The sequence below is a fragment of the Mobula hypostoma genome, chromosome 10, assembly GCF_963921235.1.
Source record: "Mobula hypostoma chromosome 10, sMobHyp1.1, whole genome shotgun sequence".
Taxonomy (NCBI): domain Eukaryota; kingdom Metazoa; phylum Chordata; class Chondrichthyes; order Myliobatiformes; family Myliobatidae; genus Mobula; species Mobula hypostoma.
In genome coordinates, this window is record NC_086106.1 from 108,629,243 (window position 1) to 108,648,955 (window position 19,713).

The window sequence follows — 19,713 nt, forward strand, 5'->3', positions numbered from 1 at the left end:
ACTGCAAGTATTTCTAAAAGAATTTGGACTAAGTGCAAGTATTTCTGAAAGAGTTTGGGCTAAGCTTTGAATGCACCTTCCTACTGGTAGTCTGGACTGCTGTAAGATAACCATGTTTCAGTGTTCCTCCTATTTCTATAGTGTCACGTTGAAGTTATCAAGCCACCCCTTTTGGATTAACAAGGAAAAGCTCCAAAAGTTCGCATCCTATACTTTGCCCCCATTTCAATTTTATTGGACCGTTCTGGTTGCACTAACTTTTCCTTGTTCTGTGCACTGTTTGACATACAAGGTGGGGGTCATTGGGCCCTGGGCATGTGACCCTATTTTTGCCAAAGCTCTTCCAGATGTTGCTGCTAAATTGGCTGTTGATCAAATCAACAAGGATTCTTCCTTAAGTCTCGGCAACCACTTAGATTATGTGATATTAAATGAAGACTGTCAAACCTCCAAAGCATTAGTTACTTTTGTTGACTATTCATATATGGCATCTGGATTCATTGGCCCAGTGAATCCAGGCTACTGTGATGCAGCTTCCCTTCTGGGGAAAAACTGGAATAGAATTATATTTTCATGGGCTTGTGTTAATTACGAATTGGATGATGCCATAAATTACCCAACGTTTGTGCGAACTTTGCCATCTCCAGCACACGTTCTCTTCAAGGTGATGAAATACTTCAGGTGGGCACATGTGGCCATCGTCTCATCAGCTGAAGACATCTGGGTGGATACCGCTGTGAACCTGGCTAGTGCTCTCAGGAAACAAGGCTTGCCTGTGCGAATTGTGTTGCCAGTGGCCAAAGAACCGGCAGCGATCAGAAAAGCTCTGGAGAAAATAAAATCTCTTGACAAACTTTGCAGTACGTATGGATTTTTGTCTGGAGTTGAACTAGTCAGTGTAGGTTTACAATGCGTACTCTACTGATTAGGACAGTGCTGATCCCTGACAGCGAAGGATTGTGCAAATTTACAGCACTGCTCAGTTCTTCAATGTACCTTTTCCTGGTTGTTGGATGAGGTGGCACAGGTCAGCGTAGTGCCTTACCGTGCCAGCTGTAAGACTGGGGTTCTCTTTCCACAGCTGTCTATAAAGAGTTTGTATGCTCTCTCCGTGATTGCGAGGTTTCCTCCAGGTGCTCCAGATTCCACCCACATCCCAAAGACACACAGGTTAGGGTTAGTGGCTGGTGGGTATGGTATGTTGGCTCTGGAAGCATGGTGCCCAGCACAACCCACGCTAACTTGATTTGATGCAAATGGCGCACCTCACTCTATGTTCCGATGTACATGCGATAAATAAAGTTAAGCTCTCTCCTTGAAGAATGAAACAATTCGTATCACTTCCATTTTATTGTTCTTCCAAGCTCACATTGTGACGTTCAAAGTCTTGTCAGGGGGAAATGATAGATGGACAATCAATGCAGATCAGCCTGTGTGTGACACACACCATCAATTTAATTAATTCATTAACTAACTTAGCGATACAGTGTGGGGCAGGCCCTTCTGGCCCTTTGAGTGGTGCTGCCCGCCAACCCCGACTTAACCCAAGCCTAATCACGGGACAAATTGCAATGAACAATTAACCCACGAACAGGTACATGTTTGGTCTGTGGAGGAACACCGGAACACCCGGAGGAAACGAGGGAGCCCATGCATTCCATGGGGAGGACGTACAAGCTCCTTACAGAGAATGCTGGGATTGGGCTCAGAACTCTGGCGCCCCAAGCTGTAATAGCATCGCGTTAACCGCTACGCTACCGTGACACCCGTATCCAATATGTAGAATGCACCAGAGTATAGAGAAAGAACTGTATGACTGAATAAGGTGGAAACCACCTCTTTCTCCAGAAAAGGTTAAATCAAGAAATGTAACACAGAATCATGGAAATCAGCTCAAGGAATATATGCTGACAAAAGAAGCGTTAGCCAGTATTAGCCAGAATTCGTTAGTCCTGACGAAGGGTCTCGGCCTGAAACGTCGACTGCACCTCTTCCTACAGATGCTGCTTGGCCTGCTGCGTTCACCAGCAACTTTGATGTGTGTTAGCCAGTATTATCCCACTCCTTAACTCCGTACTACAGCCCCCTGGTTAAGTATTTATCTATTATGTACTTATTGATTTATTGAGGCACAGTATGAAACAGGCCATTCTGTCCCATCGAGACACACCACCCAGCAACCCCCGATATAAGCCTAGCCTAATCACAGGACAATTCACAATGACCACTTAACCTACTGACCAAGACTGTGGGAGGAAACCAGGGCACCAGGAGGAAACCCATGCGGTCACGTGTCGAAAGTACAAACTCCTTACAGACAGCAGCGAGAAATGAACCAGTGTCGCTGATACTGCGAAGTGTTGTTCAAACCACTACGTTACCCTGCCACCCCAATGTGAATAGTTACTTTCTATCCTTTCTTTTAAACTAAATCTCACTATTCAAAGTTCAAAGTAAATTTTTATCAAAGTACATAATGTCACCAGAAGCTACCCTGAGATTCATTTTCTTGCAGGCATTCACAGTAGAACAAAGAATAATGAAAAAATTATATACAAAGACTGACAAGCAATCAATGTGCAAAAGAAGACAAACTGTACCAACACAAAAATAAATAAATAATGATAACATAAGTTGTAGAATCGTTGAGAGTGAGTTCAAAGGTTATCAGTTCAGTGTCAAGGTGAGTGAAGTTACCCATGCTGGTTCAAAGGCCTGATGGTTGAAGGGTAATGACAGTTCCTGAACCTGGTGGTGTGGGACTTTCGTCCCAATGGCAGCAGTGAAAAGAGACCATAGCCAGGATGGAAATCTCCTCTCAGCCTTTAAAAGAAAAAGTGTCCAGTCTGACTAAACTTTCCCCAGACCTAAAATTCTCCAGTTGTGGCATCATCTTCATACAACTTCATAAAACTTCTTTATACTTCCTCTTGGGAATCACATCCTTCCCATATTGTGGTGAACGGAACAGTACACATAACTTCAGCTGATGCTGTTTATTTATTTTTAACTAACAGAAACTCCCTAATCTCATACTTGATACCTCAATCAATGAAAGAAAGTTCCCTCTTTGTGTTCTTAAGTTCCAGATCTTGTTAATGCACAATATCATACACAGTGAAATGAAAGTAGAAATGAAAAAGGAAGTGAGAGATTTTAAGAAGACAGAAAAATAAAATAAAATCAGCCACTTAAAAAATTCAGTAATGATTAATCCCAAAGGTCTGAAACATCATGCCTGTAGAGCTAATTTTTAGTGCTAGGTGGTTGTTTGGTAGTAACAACGATTGTGGCACTGGCCTATTGCAAGGCATCAACAGTTCCCTTGTAATTAAATGAACAAGTCTCATCATTTTCTACCTGAACTGGCCATCACCCAGTTAAGTAGTGATAAAGCTAAAACTTGTTCTCTTTTCTTCCACTTTTTCTCTTTTTGCTTCCTATAAACCCTCCTAGAAGCTCTGATTCTTTGTGCATGTTCACTGAATTATACTTAAAAAATCCCCCCAACTTCTGCTTCAATACATCCTATCGCAGACCCCCAGTGTACTTGGTTTGGTAGCAAGATGCAATAATTCATTCTTTGAAACATCCCTTTTTTATATTCATCCCAACAATGTGGGCTTCGCAGGCTGAGCCAACCTTTAATGCCTATTCCTGGTTGCCCATGAGAAGGTGGTGGTGAGCAGCCTTCTTCAATTTCTGCAGTCCTTGAGGTGTGGGTACACACTGAGGAGAGCTTCCCTAATTCTCCTTTCTCAAGAGGAAATTAAGCATTTCTATTGCCACTTTTCAATGCATCACTTTAGCACAACCAGTGAAAAGGTTATGTATTGTAGGAAATTCAGTTACTGGTTTATGGATGCAAGTAGTGTAAGATAATCACATAAACAGTTCTAGAAAATTTGATTGAGACATAAATATCATTGAGTTATCAAAGAAGCCTTCTCTACTCTTCCATAAATCAGTCCTATGGCATCCTTTGCAGCTACCTGAGAAAGCACATTTAATGGAATGCTGGTCACTTAATAGACAACTCTGCATTAATACTTTACCAGAGTACTTGCCTAGCAATTTATGCACTCATGTCTCTGAGTCAGAATTAAACTGGAACTGTTTTATTTGAAGCAAAGAGTGATCTAACTAAGCCACAGGTGACAACATATTCTTGATAGTTTTAGAAGTGTTTCTACCCTGGACATTCAGCCTTTCACAATACGAGGAAAGTTGGATGCAATTGGCTAACTATATCAGTCTTATATTGAGAGTGAACCAAACATTTCATAGAACTGTATAAGATGATCAAACTTGAGTAATAAATATGTGGTGTTTGAAAGATAAAATACCTTTTGTGACAATAAAATAAATCACAAATCTGTAACCTACGATAATACTTTCATAATACTATTTTTCTGTGTGTTTTCAGTGATCATCATGTGCATGCATTCAGTTCTCATTGGAGGCAGGGTTCAGGAACAGATTTTGGAAGTTGCCCATGACATGCAGATGACCGATGGCAGTTATATCTTTGTACCATACGACACTCTTCTATACAGCCTCCCGTACGAAAGGACTCCCTACCCAGTGCTGGTGAATAACTCCAAGCTGCAGAAGGCTTATGACTCAGTGCTGACCATCACGATGGATTCTACAAGAATGTCATTTCATCAGGCATTTCAGGAACGTGTGAAAAAGCAGGAAATTTCAACTCACTTGAACCCTGAACAGGTACTGTTGAAATTCAAGTTTTATATTTCTTTAAATTTTATAGCCATCTCCCCTGTTTTATTAATGACCATGAAGTGTGATGGGGGTTTAATTAATTCAGGTGCCTTGCCCAAACGTTTTTTCATGGTTTAGTGGAACCACACATTTCAGAAAATTATTTAATCATTCCTACTGATTCAAAACCCTGAAGTCAATCCTGCTTTCTTACTGACAATGAAAATTAAATATTTGGAGGAATTTTCTTTGCTTCCTGAGTTGAAAGTTGAGACATCCTTTAGAACTACATCTGAGATTACTACGTTTCTGGACTCAAAAACCACAATGTCTGCTTCATTTAACTGTTAAATCGTATTTCCTTTGTACAGTCGTATCATTCTGTTTGATCATCTGTGACCTGAACGTTAAAACCAAGAATGTGCAGAGAAAAAGTTATCACATTCTACCACAATTAAAAAATGACACAGTAATAGGTTGGTCAACCCAACATTAATGGTGGGTAAACTAATAGAGAAAAATATCTGAGGGAACTTTTCATTTTGAAAGACAGGGATTCATTAATGATACTATGGGTTTGTTGCAGGAAAGTTATCTTTGTGGTTTTTGAGAACGAAGGCAGTGCATACAACATGGTCAAATTAGTGGAAAATCTAAACTGGGTTTGAAGAGCTGCCATACTGCACACTGACGCATCACACCCATGTTGGGTCTAAATCCGAGTCATTCACAGGAAGCAAAGAGTATTAATGGGCACTGCTTCAAACAACTGAAAGGTTGTTTGCAGAGGGGTCCTGCAGGGCTCAGTGCTAGGTTGTTTGCTTTTTGAAGTATTTGTCAATGATTGTTCAATGTATTTATCGATGATTCTTTAGCCAGAGGGTGGTGAATCTGTAAAATTCATTGCCACAGATGGCTGTGAAGGCCAATTCATTGGGTGTATTGAAAGCATATTAGTAATAGTTTCAAAGGTTATGGGGACAAGGCAGGAGAATGGGGTTGAGGGGGATTGTAAGCCAACAGTGATGAAATGGGGAGCAGGCTGAGTGATGGACTGAATGACCAAATTCTACTTCTGCCTTATGATCTTATTTGGAATCAGTCCTGGACCATGAAATATGCTGATGATAAAAAAATTAAGTTATGTAGCAGATGGTGAGGAAAGGATCCAGAAAAATGGAAAATTAAATCTAGAGCAAAACACACAAAATGCTGGAGGAACTCCTGGAGGAATAAACTCTAAACTAGAGAAGAATGTGGCTATGGAAGCAGCCAAGTCAAAGGAAAAACAAACTTGGAGAATAGATGCACAGATCAGCAAATAAGATGTACTGCAAATTAAGAAGACGTACAGTGTATTTTCTTATATTGGACAAAACATATGTCGTGAGATCAATGAGTACTTATAGATCTACTTAAGTATCTATTTAGCCATTGCTAGTTTGTTTCTACAGTTCTGCTCACCACAGTCCAAGATGTGTTGGCATCAGGATATGGTTTAGAGGAACTATGAAGAAGTTGCTCAGGCTGAAAGCGGTTAACTATGAAGAGTGATTGGCTCAACTGGGTTATTTTCTTCATAACAGAGGATACTAACAGAAGATTTAATAAGGGTGCATAAAATTGGAATGCATGATAAACCAGAAATTTCCCATAGCAGAGAGTTAGGAACTAAAAGTACTAATTTAAAGCAAGTTGCATTCATTCAAGGAGCAGTTTTAGGACCACTTACCTGAAAGTACAGCGGAAATAAAAACCCTGGGCATACTTCTTCTCCAGCCCTTTATCTTTCCAATCAACCTGGCTTCACCTATCACCGTCTAGCTATCTTCCTTCTCCTCCCCTTACCTTTTCATTCTGGTGTCTTCCCCCGTCCTTTCCAGTCCTGCTGAAGGGTCTCAACCCTAAAGGTCGACTGTTTATTAATTTCCATAGAAGCTGCCTAACCTGCTGAGTTCCTCCAGCATTTTGTGTGTGATTCATACTTAAGAGAGCCTGAGTGCATGTTTTATGTGCGGTAGACTGAGAACTGAGAAGAAAGATTAGTCTGAAATTCTGAATAGCTCTTTTTGAGCCTGTGGCCTTCTTCTATGTTATAAATTCCATATTTCTATATTATATAACTGCATCCTGGCATGTACATATAATTCATGAATTATTTTCAAAGTTCAGAGTTCAAAGTAAATTTATTTTCAAAGTATGTAAATGTGTCACTAATATACTACCTTGAGATTCATTTTCTTGAATGCTTTCACAGTAGAACGTAGAAATACAATAGAATTGATGAAACCCTCCACATATACAAAGACTGACATACAGCTGTAATGCTCAGTTATATTGGCTCGTATATGTCTAGGGGAAATCCCACCCAGCACCTGCCTGAATGCTTCCCACTGAGTCGGTTGCCGCCCGAATCAATCCCAAACATCGATCATCAGCCAGCACACCCAGTACGTTTTACCAAGTACACTTTATAGACATTACTAATTCTATGACATTAATATAAATTCGATACAGAAAAGGAAGTAATGAAAAAAAGGCGCCAGACTTATCAAAGTCCAAGTTCTTCGCGCGCAACCGTTGGAGCTCAATCGATTCCTGACGACCACCTGGATCCTGTCGACTCACGGCTCGGGACCACCCGAAGTGATCAACCGGAGCCTCTCCGCACGTCCACCGTCCTCCTCGTCTCTCCTCCGACTCCCCGTCTCTCCTCCGACTCCCTGCCAAAAACCCCCGTCCGCCGTCCTCCTCGTCTCTCCTCCGACTCCTCGTCTCTCCCCCGACTCCCCGTCTCTCCTCTGACTCCCCGTCTCTCCTCTGACTCCCCGCCAAAAACCCCGTCCCCAGTCATATGATACAGCATGGTGTCCGAAAACAAAACGATACATGACCACCCATTGGTTAATAGCACCCTGCTGTCTGTATTAACCCAAGCAACTGTCTAGCTAGAGACTTTCTCAGCACTCCCCAGTATAACATAACAAAGAAGCCATTTAAAATTTAACATAAAAATAAGAAAGACCCCATACACAGCCAAAGTTCAAAAGAAGACAATCTGTGCAAACAGAATAATAAGTAAATAAAAAGAACTCAGAATATGAGTTGTACAATGATGTGTTCAATCCACATTTCTAACCTTTATAAATCCCTGTGGCCACATTCTCAATGGAAATTGGGAATGCAAACTTATCATCATTTAATTGCAACCCACTACTAACAGAGGATTTGAAAATAGGAACGTCTTTCAAGCAGTTTATTCTTGCTCAGCAGGTGTCACCTCTGTTTGGAACAATCTACAATGCAATCTACTTTCTTGCCAAAGCTATGCACAACAATAAAAAGCACGGAGCTTGGATCTCCGGCAGCAACATAGCAAAGTTTTCCAAAAACATCAGGTTTGAAGGCTTTAACCAAAGAATCTGGACCAATGAAAACGGAGAAAGCTTTGCTGATTATGTAATCCTGGACACTGATGGTGAAGGAGATGAACTGCATCACACTTACCTTGTAGATATGGAAACGGATATACTACGGTTAACAGGGAAAGTAATTCACTTTCCCAATGGAGTCCTCCCAAAAACAGATGCGGCATGCTGGTTCACCCATGGGAAAGTCTGTACAGCAGGTGAGAGGACTTATTCATCCGATTCTTTAATTTCAGTTCAGAATTTATCTTCCATCAACAATGACAAATCTAAAATTTCACAGATGTTTTATACATACAATATATTTCAAATTTTAATTCTAAAGCTTCCAGAGTTATCATCTGTTTTAAGGAGCAGACTAGAATTATTATGGTAGGCCTTTATTTTTTTGATGGTGTTATGTACTCCATAACTGGGTTGCCAAACCAGCAGAAATGGAATGCTCGTTGGAGTCTGGATTACTAGGAACTAATAAAGTTTTATTAAAGAAATAAATAATACAGTACACTAATCGTAAGGATATAAATGTAACAGGTTAGCAATGATAATGCACACATATACACAGAACTAAGGTAATAGCAATCAACCAAGCTCTATCGCAGTCTGGGGGTAAAATGATCAGTCTTAAGTGAAGCAGAGTTCAGTTCAGTTTAGTGCAGTTCGCAGTAGTCGCTGTTGTTGTACCGTTGGGGAGAGAGAGAGAGAGAGAGATGCAATTTGGTTTCGGGCAGACCTTTTGGATGTCTTCGCAGTTGGTTTCGGGCAGACCTTTTGATGTCTTCTATCCCGCTGTGGTCACCAACTGTGACCCGTCCGTTCCAGATACGATCATTCTTCCACAGTGAACCCGGCACCCAGGCAAGGGCGGACACACACCCCAGGTTCCCACCGATCGTACCTTTACACCCTGTGAGCTTCTGATCGGTTCCCGTGAACCGCTCCTCCAAACTTCCACCAACTTGTGGGGGCACACTGCTCTTCCCAGGGTCTCGTGGTGTGTCTCGTGCCTTAGCAAACCTGCTCCTTTTATCCCCCCGCTGGGGTATCACCTGTCCATCAAACTTCAAACAGTTCAGGTTCAAAGCAACCGGTCTGTCAATATCTGAATTGTGTTTCTTTCTCGTTAATCTCTTCCTTCTCTCTCATCAGCATTTTGAATGTTTCTCCATTGTCTTCCGTTACCTCTCTCATTAACATCATTGTCCGGTAACTCTGCTTGGCGTCACACATGATAATGGAATGAAAATAATTTTGTTTTTTGCTTATGGTTTTAAAATTCTTATAGTGATTGAGGTCTCCAAATCTCACTCTGCACATCCTTGTAACAGTTTCCAAGTGAAGCAGACTAGTATGATCACATCCCAACTATGTGCCCCTTTATATGAACGTAATACCCATCAACATTTAGATTATGGTTTTGGACAAGCACAAGTGAATGTTAAAACATCAAATACAATTAAGATCTTCCAAAATTCATCTTAAGGTTTGTTGCTTTTAGGTTCTATAAAACCTTGAGACCATAAGAAATAGGAACAAGAGTACACCATTTGGTCCTTCGAACCTGCTCTGTCATTCAGTATCTCGGCTGAACGAACTTTCCTTAATTCACTCTCTGCCTCTCCTTACGATCTTTGATTCCTGATATGCATCTATCTCAGTATTTATCGCTTAAAGTTTCAGCTGCCATGGCTTTTTAGGGTATCCTTGCCCCAGAAAGGGTGGCGAGGTAGTCTAGTGATTAGTGTAACACCTTACTGCAGCAGCTAAGAGATCAGCATTCAATTCCTGCCACTGTCTGGAAAGAGTTTGTTCGTTCTTCTTGTGACCACGTGGGTTCCTCCGGGTGCTCCAGTTTTCCTGCACATTCCAAATATGGATGGGATGGTAAGTGTTAATTAAGTTGTGGGCATGCTACCAATGACGCTTGAAGGCTCAACCCTCGAACTGTGTTGGTTGTTGATGCAAACGATGCATTTCACTGTATGTTTCGATGTTTCAATGTACATGTGACAAATAAGGCTAATCTGAAAAACCTCCAACGACATCCTTGTGACAGGAAGTTCTTCCTCGTCTGAGTATTTATCAATGCGTCCCTATTCTCACATTGTATCTTCTGATCCTAAACTTTCTCATGAGGTAAACATCCTCCAGCATTTACATTTTTAAATCTTCTAAGTATTTTATTTGTTTCAAAAGGTTGCATCTCATTCTTCTAAACTCCAGTAGTACAAATCCAACCTGTTCAACCTTTCTCCATTAAGATATTCCCTCCACACCCAGGATTATCATTGTGAACTTTCTCTGAAGTGCCTCTAAATATACCTTCCTTAAGTAAGGCAACAAAAACCAAAACAGTACATTAAATATGGTCTCAATTGTGCTTATAAATTAATAGTAAGACCGTCCTATCTTTATACACCAGCCTCCTTCAAATGAAAACCAGCCTTTCATTAGTCCTCCTGATTACCTTTAACATCACTATGCTAGCTTTGTGTTTCATGTTTAGAACTCCCAAATCCATTCGTGCTGCAACCCTCCAGTTAAATAATAATCTGTCGCCTTCCAAGGTCAGCAACTTCACATTTTACATTATTCCATTTGTCAAATTTTCATCCACTCACTTAACCTATGAAAACATCTCTGTAAACTGTTCACATCCTCCATATAGCTTGCCTCCCATCTGTTTCTACATACTATGCACTTTTGGTTACAATTCAAAAGAACATAAGAAATAGGACAGGAATATGCCATCTTGCCCATCGAACCTGCTCCGCCATTCGATAAGGTCTTGGTAGATCTGGCCATGGACTAACCGCCATCTCCCTATCCTTTCCCCGTAACCCTTAATTCCCCTGCTATGCAAAAATCTATTTAACTGTGTCTTAAATATATTTAGTGAACTATCCTCTACTACTTCCCTATACAGTAAGTTCCACAAATTCACTATTTTCTGAGAAAAACAGTTCCCCCTCATCTCCATCCTAAATCTACTCCCTGAATCTTGAGGCTATGTCCACTAGTTCTAGTTTCAGCTATCAGTAGGAACAACTTCCCTGTCTATCTTATCTACTTCTTTCATAATCTTACATGTTTCAAAATCTGTTCCCCTTTCATTCTTCTGAATTCCAGTGACTCAGTCTCTCCTCATAGGCTATCGCAGGAATTGGCCTGCCAAATCTCTGCACCATCTCCAAAGCCGGTATATCCTTTCTTAAGTAAGCAGACCAAATGCAGAATTCCAAATGCAGCCTCACAAGTACTCTGTGCAGTTGCAGCATAACCTCCTTGCTCTTAAGTCCTATCCCTCGAACAATGAAGCCCTACATTCCAATTGCCTCATGATAACTTGTTGCTCCTGCAAACCAACTTTTTATGATTTATGCACAAGCACTCCCAAGTCCCTCTGCACAGCGGCATGCTACAATCTTTCTATATTTAAATAATAACGTGACTTTTTAAACTCTAAGTACTGGTCACTGTGGTGCCAACTAGTTACAGATTAGCATCTTGAAAATGTCCCTCTTATAACCCATTATCTTTATCCTTTAGTCATGCAAATATATTATTTCCAACTCTATGAGCTCTTGTGAAATTTTGTGTGACGTGTTGCTTAATTCCTTTTGAAAATCCAAATATTATTTTTGGGGGTTCTCCCCAATCTGTTTTGGCTGACAAAGAACTTGAATAAATTTGCTAGGCATGGTTAGGCTTCCATTGCCTCTGTTGCAATATAAGACCAAGTGCACATATGCATTTCATTAGTGTTTCTGTAGATCAAGAGTTTCCCAACCTTTTTTAAAGCCATGGACCAATACAATTAAGCAAGGGGGTCCATGGACACCAGATTGGGAACCCCTGCTGTAGATGATTAAAACCAAGATGGATTGAAGGCAAACAACAGGAATTCTGCAGATGCTGGAAATTCAAGCAACACACATCAAAGTTGCTGGTGAACGCAGCAGGCCAAGCAGCATCTATAGGAAGAGGCGCAGTCGACGTTTCAGGCCGAGACCCTTCGTCAGGACTAACTGAAGGAAGAGTGCTCACTCTTCCTTCAGTTAGTCCTGACGAAGGGTCTCGGCCTGAAACGTCGACTGCGCCTCTTCCTATGGATTGAAGGGTTGGGGACCAAGCTCATCTCCTGTCAGGGGCTTCTGATCATCTCTGTCCCAAAGTCTACCTATTTGATAAAGACAAATCTGATGGGGAAATAGACAATGATCACCTTTACTTTGGAACTTCGATTCACACAGATTATAATGAATTGAGAAAAGCTATTTTATCCAATCACAGGTTAGAAACAATGTTTTAAGCCATCCACTTGTAGGATAATGGAATAAGATTATGTTAAAATAAATCTCCATATATTTCCAGTATTCATCACCAGAAAACTTTTATATCACTTTAATTTTATTGTTATATCATTTGATTTACATTTCCATATTTTTGTTTTTAGGTATTGATCCATTCTTTGCTATCACGGTGCCACTGTTGATTATGTTCGCCGTGCTTTTCGGTGCAGGTCTTGTTTGTTTTATAAGGTACAGTTATTGGCAAATTATCCTTAATATGAAAGGTTAATGAAAGTTATGGTCCACTGGTTAAAAATTATTCACTAGTCCTCACTCAAATGTGCTGTTGCCATCATATGAATGTAAATTAACAAGATTGAGAGATTTGAACCCTACCTGTCAGGCAGAAACTTGTTAAAATTAGAACATAGAACATTAGAGCATGGTATAGGCCCTTTCAGACCACGATGTTGTGCCAACATTTTAACCTAGTCTAAGATCAATCTAACCCTTCCTTCCCACATGACCTTCATCTATCTAAGAGTTTCTTAACTGTCCTTAATGTATCTGCCTCTAACACCACCTCTGGCAGGCCATTCCATACACTCACCACTCTTGGTGTGTAATAAAAACTTTCTTCTGACATCTCACCTGTATTTTCCTCCAATAACCTTCATATTGGTCAATTAATGGCTCCGTCTGTCTAAGTCGACAATGGATGTGCCCAGACCTGGGCGATGAATATGGAGATCCTGGGCTGCCCAGACATCAAGATCCCCCTCTCGGCCTCGCGGATGTGGTCCAAAGGAATGCAAAGCAGTACATTTGGCATCAGCTTGGCTGCGGGAGCTGCCGGGAGGTGACATGATACGTCATCCAACCACCTTAGGGGCTCCACTCTGGATTTGTGTAGGGTTTACTCCTTAGCCTTCTCTTCTCCTGAAGATACCCACAAGGCAGTGGGATCGGTAACCCTTGATAGGGGCCCATACCAGGTACTGTCAGCCGGAGCCAGCTGAGCCCGGGACTCGTGTAAGGCAGGGTCATCACGCCCTGTTGTAGTGACATATGGAGCGACTACCCATTACCCACTAATATTGGTCAATATTAGCCAATTCTTTCAGCCCTATCAACTGCCGATCCTTCCTCACAGACATGCTATCTACCTGTACACCAACCGCCCCATCCTCTGACCCAACAGAATGAATCCTGGAGTTCCCACTTAAGTAGGTTGTAGTCTGTGTCGATCCCAATACTAATCTGCAGGCATGAGGAGCAGGATGGATCTTTGTAAGCTTATTTGAATTTGTGTCTTTTTAAACCACAGGACTCAGCTGCTGCTTCAGTAAAGAAGGAGACTGCTGCAGCATTCCCATGTGAAGGGCTGACTGCCTATTTGGCTCAGTCTTGGGGGCAAGTTATTTTGTACAGAGGACACAGGACGTAGTCCAAACATTCAAATCAAACTCCAAATCAGCGCCAGCTTTATCTGGATGTAGTGTGCTGCTCCAACAGCACTTTTTGGAAATTGACTTTATAACCCAACCCTGTGCAATGCTGCGCCAACTCTGAAACATGTCCTGACTTCTCTATTCTAATATCTTATGTCCTTACATACTGGTGATGTTGAAAATGCAACAGAATGAAACCAATAATGAAATACAACAATTTTAATGAAATGAAAAAAGTGTCACAAGTTTGGAATTAACAATGAAACATAATTGAAAAATGTAAAATACGTAGAGTTATGACTAACCATTGGTTTTAATGGTGATTGAGAAATAAGTACTGGGCAAATTGCCAGGATACAACTCTTTGTGGAACAAGACCATTGGAATATTCGTATGTACTTGCGAAGACAACCCAGACCTCGGCCCAACGTCCAAATGACAGCACGTCTGATTGTGTAGCACTGTGTCTGCTCTGTGCCAAAACACCAGCCTGAATTGTGTGCTCGTGTCTCTGGACTGGAACTCGATCCAGCAAAATATTGACATAGAGGCAATGTGGGCAGAGTTGGCACCGAGCGATGCTGGCACCATGAGAGCAGGTTACAACAAGAAGCAGAACGCTGGAAGAGCTACATGTGTGAAGCAGTATTTACGGAGGCAAGAAGTTTCAGTCAATGTTGCAGATCAGGACTCTGATTAGGTCTGAGAGGAAACAGGAAAGATAACCAGTGTATAGCAGTACGAAGCAGTAGGATAGATGCTACTATACAGAAGCACTCACTCACACCATAGATGCTGCCTGACCTGCTCAATTCTTCCAGCATTCTGTTGTTTTCTCTATTATTCCAGATTCAGTCTATTTTGTCTTCAGGTTACAACAGGGTTGTGTACAATTAAAAATGAGACAGGGTGGAGGTGTCGGAGCTGAAGAGTATGACTGTTTTGCTGGCTGTAACTTTACACTCATTTTGGATCTGATTTCTGTTTTTCTTTGTATTTTCAGGCGGCATATAATTCAAATAAAATTATTGAAAGGACCCGATAAGATTCTACTGACACTTGATGACGTGACATTTATAAATCCGCAGTTCAGTAAAAAGGTTTGTGGTTGGACTGCCAATCAGTTCGATTACTGATTATATGTCTTTATATTATAGCTTACCAATTTGTAAATTGTATCTCGAATAAAATCAGTATCCTCCCTGATCGTCCATTCTGTCTCATGCCTCATTTTAAGAAAGTCAGCACTGAGGACAGTCAACTCAGCGAAGGAGCACAAAGTTGTTATGAGTCACGGAGCAGAAGATCTCCCATACGATCTTACTCAATCAGAAGCCTGACACCTGCCACCTATGAAAACTCAAATGTAGCAGTTTATGAGGTAATCTGTATATGATTTGTACATGTGTGGCATTCCAATTATAATATACACAGTTTTAATACTCTATAATACAAAATTACTGGTATCTGCAAAATTGCTATTGAAGCTCCAACTCCACAAAATTTCTATAAGAAACTTATAACTATGCATCTGCATCCATTATTGACTTTGGCTATTGAATCGATGTTGGCTCAGCTTGTTTGTTTTTTTTCTCCCTTTTTTTAACCTCTGACCAACTTGGCATGTCCTCCTGCCCTGCATTTCACAACTCCTACGATCTTTTGTCTGGGCTCTTTTTGTCTACATTCACCCTTTCTAACTGTTCCCATTCATTCCTTTGCAAAATAATCTTGTTTACGGCTTCTCCCCGTGGTCAATTGAGTTTTATCCTCTCAGAGACATTCCTTCTCCCCCACTCTCCCTGTAATGTAACAAACTTCTTTGATAAACATGAAAAATTGTGCAGATGCTGGAAATCCAGAACAGCACACGCAAAATGCTGGCGGAACTCAGCAGGTCAGGCAGCATCTGTGGAAATGAATAAGCAGTCGATGTTTTGGGCTGAGACCCTACTTCAGCACTTTGGCTCCTCACAGTTCCGACAAAGGTACTTTGACTTGAAAAATTACTTTGTTTTCTGTTCTCATACTGACTAGCTGAGTACTTCCAGCATTTTCTGTTTTTATGATGATTATTGAGACTGTGGCCCCGTCTCAGAGAGGCACATGGAGAATGCTTTAGGCAGCACTGCTTGAGGTTTAGAAGCAGGAGTGTGCACAGCTATACACTGCACCATTAATCTACAGCAGCAAACATACACACATGACATTAATGTCCACTGAAGAGGGATTGCTGATGAAATTACTAAGCTTTGTAAATGTCAACATGTAAAAGCCATTACGTTCACAATGTAAAAGGTATACAGGAGTTACACAGTTTTAAGTTCCCAAGAAAAAAAACATCAAGTGAGAATCAGCAGGTACATAAATGCAGAAATCTGCCAAGCCCTGTCAGATCTGCCAACATGAAAACAACATATGTCGGGTTATCACATTACAAGTAAATGGACATGAAAGGTTTTCTCAATTATAATATCATTTTAGCGTATCTTTTTTGCTAAATGCAATTATTGTTCTAAATACACCCACCCTGAATGGAAAAGCATGCATCCTAACCCAGGCAGTTTAATCTTTCCAGGGTGACTGGGTTTGGCTGAAGAAGTTCCCTTGCGAAGAATTTGGTGATATAAAATCAAGCACAAAAGCTGTGTTTGAAATGGTAAGTTTAAGACCGGAAGTTATTTTAAGTTGTGCAATTATTTGCAAAGTCAAATCTCAAATTTATTATCAAAATACATATGCAGTACATCACCATATGTTACCCTGAGATTCATTCACTTCCAGGCATTTACGGGAAAATAAAGAAATACAATAGAATTTGAGAAAATCTATACACAAACAAAGACTGTCAAAAGGAAAATAAATTGAGCAAATAAATAAATAGACAGATAATTAGAGAAATAAATAATCCTGAGAATATTAGTTTTATAGTTCTTTGATAGTCCTTTACATTGTCAACAACTCCACTAATCTTGCTGTCTTCTGCAAACCTGTTAATCTACAGTAAATTTTCATTCTAATCATTGACATAAATCATAAGCAACAGCACCAATCCTACAGAATACCACTAGTCACAGACCTCTAGCCAGAATAACAAACTTCCACCCCTATTCTTTATCTTCCATGAGCAAGCCAGTTCCAAACCAAATTTGCAATTCATCCTAGATACCATGCATCTTTATTTTCTGAATCAACCTACCGTAAGAAACCATATTAAACGCCTTGCTAAAGACCATGTAGTTGCCATCCACTGCCTTACTCTCATCAAGCTCCTTTCAAGTTCAAGCTGTTATGTCATCAGCAACAATGAATATAGAATTGAGTCAGGTTTTATAAACAAACATAAACATTTATTAAACTCTGCTCAACACTAGTGAAAAGTAAACAAGCGACTAACTTAACCAGAAGTTAACTGCTATATGGCAATTTAACAAACAGCCAAACTCAGAAACAGTTCTTAAAGTGGTAAATTCGAACACAGTCTTAAAGTGGTAAATTCAAAAGTCCAAGTGATTTACACAGTCAGTAAGGAGAGACTTCCCTGAAAACTGATTTCTTCAAAGATGTGACGTTACTGCTGATCCCAGCCGAGAGATGCCTTGTCCAAAGAATTTATGACAAAGGGAATAAAACGGCTTAAAGGAACTGACCTTTTTCCTGGAGGGTGAACACTGCACAAACCTTCCTGATCTTGCAGGGGTTATCTCTGATGCAGGCCACTATTCCTGAATGAAGATTCAATAAGGTCGATCCTTTATAAAACCGCCGAATGACACCAACTTTTCTCAATCCTTCGGGTTCCCGTACTTTAGTAGCGTGTGCACTCTCCAATACTTGACTGTAAAGGTAAATCAAAGATACAACAAACAAAAACTGGCAATAATTGGCGAAACTGCCTGCACAACATTTTTGTACCTTACAATAGAAAGTAAAAACTCCACTTTAAAACGAAACTGCGTCATGAGACAAATACGCAGCATAACAAAGTAACTAAGGAATTAACTGACGAATTAACTCTGTGACAACAGGGGTTTCCCTTTATATACCTGTTGGGAACATGCCATCACATGACCTCACACTGGTGGGGAAATTACATTATATGACCTCACACTGGCAAGAAAATTAAGTCACCCCACCATCACAAGACAGTTATATCATGCTCACAAGATACTCAATTACATCTTGGTCATAAGACAGTCACAAGATACCCATGAGGTATGTAACAAAGCTCATTGTCATTCAACCATATACATGTATATCGTCAAATGAAACAAAGTCCCTCCAGACCAAGATACAAACACAGTACATGTATCTCACAGACATAATACAGGAAGTAATATCACCACAAAATAAACTAACAACTAATAAAGTGCATTCACAGCACAAGTTTAAAAAAACAGTATAATGCTACTGGTGCTTCATACGTGAGGAGGCCTGGGTGGTGGCAGGGAGATCAGTGGTCAGATGGCCTGAGGAAGAAGCTGTTTTTGTCCTAATGCTATGGTACCTTCTGCCCAATGGTAGAGGATCAGAGAGGTTGTTTGTTTATTTTGTTCAGTGACACAGCTCAGAGGAGGCCCTTCCAGCCATTTGGGCCACAAACCCACCACCCCGATTCACCCTAACCTATTTATGGGACAATTTTAAACGACCAGTACGTCTTTGGACTGTGGGAGGAAACCGGAACACCTGGGGGAAACCCATGGGGAGGATTACAGAGACTCCTTAAAGAGCCGTACCGGAATTGAACTCCAAACTCTGGAATACCCTGAGCTGTAATACTGTCGCACTTACCGCTACATTACCGTGGTGCTGGACGGATGGGAGGGATCTTTTACAATGCTAAAGGTCCCTCCTCAAAAAACCCGATCAAGTTTACAAGGCATGAGCTGCCTCACACAAAGCCATGCTGACTAAACAGGACATGCATTTCCAACTGTATATACAGCAAATCCTACCCTTCCGTTTTCTCTCCAGTACCACTGAGGTGGGGCTCACTGGTCTATGGTTACCCAGATTATCCCTTTTGGCCTTCTTAACCACCTGCTCGGGCACTTTCCTGCCAAGAGCCACAAGGAGCCAGTCTGAGTATAACTTCCTTATTCCATTTGTTTCCTTTTTCTTCCTGACTAAATTTAGGAGTCCTGTTATTGAAAAATATTTGGCATACTTTGTTTAAATAGAAATGAAATCCCATTCATAGCAGGACAATTTATGTCACTCGGTCAAGAGGTTCTAAATGACAGACTTGACAAATGTTTACAGGAAGATAGTTGAGAACTCATTATGATACCTTAACTAAATTACTTGACTCAAATTAATAGCAAAGTTAAGTAGACAACATCGAATGCAATCAACAAAAAACACTTTGACCTATATGACATATGCCAGTCCAGCAATTTCCAGAACTGATAATTCCCCACCTTGTTTCAGCTCACTGATGTGGAAGTGAGATCCATCCATACACGGAAGAAAGACAACACGAAAGTCAGCTGATGAGACCATTGTACAATAGAAAATCCTTAGAAAGCACTGTCAATAGCTGCATTACATTTCAATCTGTTGAGAGTTGATGGGCAGATCAGGAGTAGGGTTTCAATAAGCACAGCCAACAACGATGGACTAAAGAATATGCTTGTTTCTCCTTTTTTTTGTGGTGAAACTAGTTTTCATGAGCTACAGCGACGATTCATACATATCCAGACAGCATTCTCATTTGGCAAGTTTATGTTTAACAGCATACACTGCAAAGACTATTTCATTTTAATTTTATTTCTTGTAATCTATCTTTGCTGTTGATATACTGACAGAGAGATTTTT

The 19,713-nt window shown here is 40.6% G+C and overlaps 1 protein-coding gene across 1 annotated transcript in view; it reads left to right on the forward strand.

Annotated features, from left to right (window-relative positions):
• Window positions 1-21: 21 nt before the first annotated feature.
• LOC134353398 (retinal guanylyl cyclase 2-like) overlaps window positions 22-19,713 on the forward strand; it is a 39,206-nt gene continuing 19,514 nt past the window's right edge. The window contains exons 1-7 of the mRNA XM_063061425.1: window positions 22-860; window positions 4,427-4,728; window positions 7,996-8,350; window positions 12,607-12,691; window positions 14,897-14,993; window positions 15,146-15,274; window positions 16,472-16,552. Of these exons, the coding sequence (XP_062917495.1) occupies window positions 71-860; window positions 4,427-4,728; window positions 7,996-8,350; window positions 12,607-12,691; window positions 14,897-14,993; window positions 15,146-15,274; window positions 16,472-16,552 (1,839 nt within the window). The 5' untranslated portion in view covers window positions 22-70. The remainder of the gene's footprint in view (window positions 861-4,426; window positions 4,729-7,995; window positions 8,351-12,606; window positions 12,692-14,896; window positions 14,994-15,145; window positions 15,275-16,471; window positions 16,553-19,713) is intronic.